This window comes from Lupinus angustifolius, unplaced genomic scaffold, assembly GCF_001865875.1.
Source record: "Lupinus angustifolius cultivar Tanjil unplaced genomic scaffold, LupAngTanjil_v1.0 Scaffold_9_137, whole genome shotgun sequence".
NCBI classification, from domain to species: Eukaryota; Viridiplantae; Streptophyta; class Magnoliopsida; order Fabales; family Fabaceae; genus Lupinus; species Lupinus angustifolius.
In genome coordinates, this window is record NW_017718235.1 from 1 (window position 1) to 5,969 (window position 5,969).

At 33.2% G+C, this 5,969-nt stretch overlaps 1 protein-coding gene across 1 annotated transcript; it reads left to right on the top strand.

Annotated features, from left to right (window-relative positions):
- The first annotated feature begins 2,634 nt into the window (after nucleotides 1–2,634).
- LOC109337679 (phosphoglucan phosphatase LSF2, chloroplastic) lies at nucleotides 2,635–5,666 on the top strand. Its single transcript, XM_019574701.1, has 5 exons — nucleotides 2,635–2,964; nucleotides 3,424–3,629; nucleotides 3,937–4,107; nucleotides 4,266–4,478; nucleotides 5,428–5,666. Exons 1-4 carry the CDS (start codon nucleotides 2,673–2,675, stop codon nucleotides 4,467–4,469), a joined length of 873 nt encoding a protein of 290 aa, XP_019430246.1. The 5' UTR covers nucleotides 2,635–2,672; the 3' UTR covers nucleotides 4,470–4,478; nucleotides 5,428–5,666.
- The last annotated feature ends 303 nt before the right edge of the window (nucleotides 5,667–5,969 follow it).

Genomic DNA, 5,969 nt, shown 5'->3' on the forward strand with positions numbered 1-5,969 from the left:
AATTATCTAGCTCTGGATACCATGTTAAGGTTCCATATCAAAACCAATTGACAATGAGAGGAGTAACCCAACATGTATTTAAAGCATTATCGAGATATTGAGATAAACAATGTGGGACTTACTTTCCAACAATATCTCTAAAACCATCCTCCTTAAGTTTTTTTATTTTATAAACATACATTTTTTTTACTTCGGATAGCTCCTTTATGCTCATTAACCAGGTTTATCAATATAATAATAATTGAGTTTCAAAAGAAGTTCCAATTGGTTATTTTCATTAATTAGCATCCATACATACAATACTCATGTATACAACGCTATTCAGGAAGAAATTTATTAAGCCATTATAGTTGGGAAAGATGTCAGCACTATCTCATCATAATAAAAGTTTGAGTTCAGTAATTTCTCCTTGTGGAGGCACTTCCTATGGCCGGCTCCATGAAGGACATACTGGGTGGCAAGATCAAAGTGCTAATCCAAGAACAAGGGTGGTGAAGATAATATTAAATACTTCAACTGTGATAGTGCTTTCATTTATAGCATTTTTATGATAGTTGAGCTAGACATCAAATTGATAAAGATCTCACAGGGTCTAATCATTTTAATCGATTAAATTGTTTGGCTGATCGGACAACATCGTATATAATTAAAAATTAATACCACATTAATATTGTGGCATGCTAGTCCATATATTAAGTCATTGAGGTAAACCTAAATACCCAAGTGAGCTTGGGCCCAACCCAATCTAAATAGAAATGGCTTTCATGTTAAGTTAGGTACACCCAGCAGTGGAGACTGTAACGAAAGAAAATGAGTACACAATGTCGATGGCTTTGACGGAAGGGTGATGCGAATCAAATAGTGAGGCGAGTACTCTCATTGGTTTGTGTTTTTTGGGGTGTAATCATTGATTTGTGTTTGCTTTGTTTAAAATTGAAACAATAAGGGGAAATTAACAATCTTCCTTCTTTTTAAATTTGGACCTTATGTGGGCTTAAGGTATTTTCTTTAAGACAACTACTATGCCACTAAAGGCCTTATATTATGCACTCTTTTCACCAATTGTTTTCCTTATTTAACTTTAATACTTTCGGCTTGGGCTTCATGGTGAGGGCGCCATGGGTTAGACAGAGCATACGAGGACTTTAGATATAATTCTATTGTTTTACTTTTTAGTATTGCTTTAAACATATTATAATTTTAATTCTATAGGTAAATAGGTATAATGTATATTTTATGTATTGTTAGTGTAAAAATTTATACACAATTAATATATTATTCATTTGTTTTAATTATATTTAAAATTTAATAATGATTAAGAATGAATTATTATTAATATAATGATAGTACAAATTTTTTTTACATCGATGCATACATTATTTTCTCTATAATTAATTGTTTTCCAACTATGCGTCTCATGTGGTAGATGATTTCCTCCTAGGCATCTTTAGTTCGTTTTTCGAATGAAAAAGTACACGGATGGAGTAATGTTTCACGATTGCAGAATTACCTAAACCTCAGCTTTTTAATTAAGTAAAAGATGAAGGATCAACAATGCATTTGAGCCTAAAATAAAATGTTTAGTAACAATTAACAAGCAAGATTTGCCATGACTTATCGGCTCAAGACCATCCAATAATTTTCGTCGACACTCAATGATCAACATAAATCATCTGAAATGTGTTTCTTAGAGTCAATTTAATTGCTTAAAATGTAAAATTAAAACAAAAGTGCATGGATTCACACATCCAAAATGTGCTTCAACTCCTTTTTAATTTCTTCTTCCTTCTCTCCTACTTCTATGGGAATCTTAAGTCATCACTAAATCATCTTTCAAATAATAATGTTTGTACTCAAGTGTTTGTTTACAACTTGCATTTTGGGAAGGAATGAAATAAAGGAAGTCTCTAAAATTAATTACCAAATATATTTTATGTTTGTTTCATCAATTATGATAAAAAAAAACCAACTCAATAATATATGCTAAGAGATTGGATCAAGTGGAAGAATAACTCTCAAGTTGTTTATTAAGAATAGGATGTTGAATTAAGTAAGCAGCCCTATGCAACATATCACCTATAGTATGTGAATCAAAGAAAATGACTAATATTGTTATTATTATTAAGTCTGTTAGTATTTCATGAACTTTCTTCTTAGTTGTTAGTTTTTTGAGTTTCGTAATTGTTCATCTCAACAATTTTATTCTCATAAATTGAATATTTGACTTTTTATTATCCTAATAATTTAGTGTGATCTTAACTACTAGACCAATACCATATTATTAGTCTCGTTCATATTAAAATTATGCAATTGGTTCTTAACTTTCATTATAGTTTTTAGCATTCTTCCCACTATTTATCATTTACGGATTTGAATCCACTGACATACATTTTCATGACATTATTATGACTTGGGTCTATTTTTTCCAAACATTTTTTTTATTTCCCCTCTTTGAATTGGTTAAATAATGTTATTACTTCCAGAAAAAGGAACTAAGTCATAATGTCGCAAAAAAATTGAAGTTATAGAATCTTAAAGCATCACCGACTGCATATTTTATCACACGGGGTAATATCCGAGGGCATTTTGGTCAAAACAACTTCAAAATCATGGTATAAACTATAGGATCAACTTCATAACATTAACAAACAAAGAAGAGAACCAAGCAAAAAATGGGAATTGTAAGTTACATAGGTTTCACTTCACTTACCAAAGTTCCTTTGTACACAGAAGTACTTTCAAAGCATAGTTATCATAAATCACCATGCAGTGTTACAGTTCATAAGCCTAACAACTCCTCAGTTAGGGTGAGTCAAACTCAAATCTGTTGTAAACTATCAGAAAGAGGGATTGAAGAGAACCCCACAAGCAAAAGTAGTTCTAAATCTAAGGATAGGATGGAGGATTATAATATAGCTATGAAGAGGATGATGAGGAACCCTTATGAGTATCACCATGATCTTGGTTAGTTTCACTTTTATCTATATGGTATTTGTTAATTACCATACATTACATTTATCATTTGACATTTGCAACCTAGTACCTTTGTCTATGCCTTACCATTTTAAATATGATATTAAGAAATATATGAGAGGGTGAATGAATTTAATGGCTTCCTCACATGTTTTTGTTAATTACTGTTGTACTGTTAATTTACTAGATAGTCTGAGAAAAACTATAGACGAACTTACTATCGAGGAATTAGATGCAAATGGTTAGCCTATAGACATATTTATGTTAAAACATTATGACATTGTTTAATTCATGTAGCCGACTCCACCTAATGTGAAGAGGTTTGGTTGCATTACTAGATGGTGTTTTTGTGTAAGAGAGAACTTATAGTATTGTTCTTTTGTCTTGATTTAAGTTAAGAGCTACTATGTCTGTCACATAACTGATGTAATCAGTGATTCATGATTTCAGGTATGAATTACACACTTATAACTGATAATTTGATTGTGGGCTCCCAACCTCAGAAACCTGAAGATGTAGATCACCTCAAAAAGGAAGAGGGTGTGGCTTACATTCTAAACTTGCAACAGGATAAGGATGTTGAATATTGGGGGATAGACTTGCAGTCAATAATAAGAGAATGTCGTGAACTTGAAATTCGCCATATGAGGAATCCGGTATGCAGGCATTTTTCTGTAAATTTATCGAGAAAAAGGAATATCTGCCCTTGCCATATGTGATAATCTAGACAACATTACTAAACTTCTCTGCATAATGTCATTCGGAAATAGAGATTTTGATTGGCGTGACAAGTTTAATCACTATGCCAACCTCAAGGATCCATATACTTTTAATATATTTGGAAATATACTGTGTTAGGCATGCTTTCCTCACTCTGAAAGTGGTTTAAGTTCACTGAATATCTCATTTGTTAAATTAAATTATCATTCACAATTTGATCTATTCTTTTATCTACATCGTTAGGCAAAGGACTTTGATCCAAACTCGTTGCGAAGTGCACTTCCTAAAGCAGTCTCATCCTTGGATTGGGCAATCTCTGAGGGAAAAGGAAAAGTTTATGTGCATTGCACTGCTGGACTCGGTAGAGCTCCAGCAGTGGCAATTGCTTATTTGTTCTGGTTTTGTGGCATGAATGTGAGTCCTTAACTCTCACCTTATTTTTGGATCCAGAAACAATTTCTAAATAACTTACTTTACATTTCATGACTCTTCTGGTTGCACTTACATACTATCTTGGTAGTAACTAGTGAGATTTAGCTTAAGTGTTAATTTTCAATCTTTTCCATCAACAGCTAAGTACAGCATATGACACGCTAACTTCAAAGAGACCATGTGGACCAAATAAAAGTGCAATACGTGGAGCTACTTATGATTTGGCTAAAAATGACCCATGGAAAGAGCCATTTGAGAGTCTTCCAGAATATGCGTTTGAGGATATAGCAGACTGGGAGAGGAACTTGATTCAAGATCGTCTCCGTTCCCTTCGTGGAGCTTGACAAACTTAGGTAAGTCTTACCGATATGAAAATTTGTCACGTTTTTTTGGGAATTTCAATGCCTGCATTACATGTATATAGAGGCTTCAATAGCTTTTGCACTTTTTAAGTTCTTGAACAACAATGTAAACAAAAAGATCACATAGTAGATGGATGTTCAAAAAGTTATTTAAGCCCTGGTTCTAATTATCAAGATTTCCACAAAAGATTGGAAACCTTGCAGTTGCAGGGTTGGTGTGAGATGCCATGATACTGTTAAAAAAGTGGTAGCATTTTCATACAGATATAAGCATATAAAGCATGGTGTGTATTAAAGATTCAACATAGAATTGGTAGGCAATAAACCAAATCATCTTTGCAAATAATGCACCATAATTGTACTGGACTTTGTAAAATATGAGAATTCAAAATGCTTACTTGGTGCTCTAAACCCATTCAAGTATATGTTTAAACACAGCATTGTAAATTATGCCTCTATTTAAAAGCTGAAACAATTTATTACAATAAACCAGGAATTTCTCCCATGTTGATATTGTTAAACATTTGAAGTGCTACAGAAGCAACCATGAACCAAATCTTTGTGGCGACCCGTATTTAGCTCACCTCAATACTAATAATTCTTTGTTCTTGTGCACCTCTTACAATGACTAAGCTAGCAATAGTTGTTACTTGTTAGTCACACAGTCAAATGCCTTTTTTGTGTGTGAATAAAACTGTAGGGGAGAGAAGGTCACGCAGTTATGCCATTTCAATTCATCGAATTTTCCATAGGCTTCAATAGTACTTGCAGTGATATGAGCAATTCTAGCCACACACACTTTCACTCTTGTCACCTTACATTTGCATACTGTCTCATTTTCTGCACACCTTCATTTTGATTATGCCAGATACATCATGCGGATGCCGCGTGTATTTATTTTATTTTTGACAGTGGTGTATGTGTGAATTACTTGTTGCAGGAATTAATGCCAAAAGACTGAGTGGAACTAATAGATGGCCTATCAATTAAGAGCCATCAGAATGAATCAAGGCCAAGAGAGATATCCCAATGTATCACTGAAAACACCTTTTTGTCATGAATGAGATATCACAATGTTGAAACTGTCACATTAATTAAAATATCTATGATTGGAAATTCTCCTCCATATACATATTTAAGGTTACACCATGCTCAATCTAGCCCCAAAATCTTTATTGAGTTGAGAAAGCTGTCACTTAAGTTGATTATATTTCTCTTGGTCTTTTCCTAACAAGATTCCGACATGGAGGACCACAAATTTTGCAAGCAAGGAAAAGCTAAACTAGTCACATGGCAAGTGTTGTAGTAGATGCATGACTTGCGTAGATTTCAAGTATTTTTCCTGCTACACTAATAGTCAAGTATCTTAGTTTAACTGTTAACACACATGGAGTGCTTTGTGCTTTGGAAATTTAGAGGGCAGACCCATATCACCTTTGATTTCAGAGACTCAACTTTCTTAATATTGCCACATGCATTTGA

What these genes read in the sequence shown, in the direction of transcription:
- LOC109337679 (XM_019574701.1), top strand. Translation starts at nt 2,673, where the DNA reads ATGGGAATTGTAAGTTACATAGGTTTCACTTCACTTACCAAAGTTCCT. An exon ending in TGAGTATCACCATGATCTTG is followed by an intron (nt 2,965 to 3,423) that starts GTTAGTTTCACT and finishes TCATGATTTCAG; the next exon opens with GTATGAATTACACACTTATA. An exon ending in TCTGGTTTTGTGGCATGAAT is followed by an intron (nt 4,108 to 4,265) that starts GTGAGTCCTTAA and finishes TTCCATCAACAG; the next exon opens with CTAAGTACAGCATATGACAC.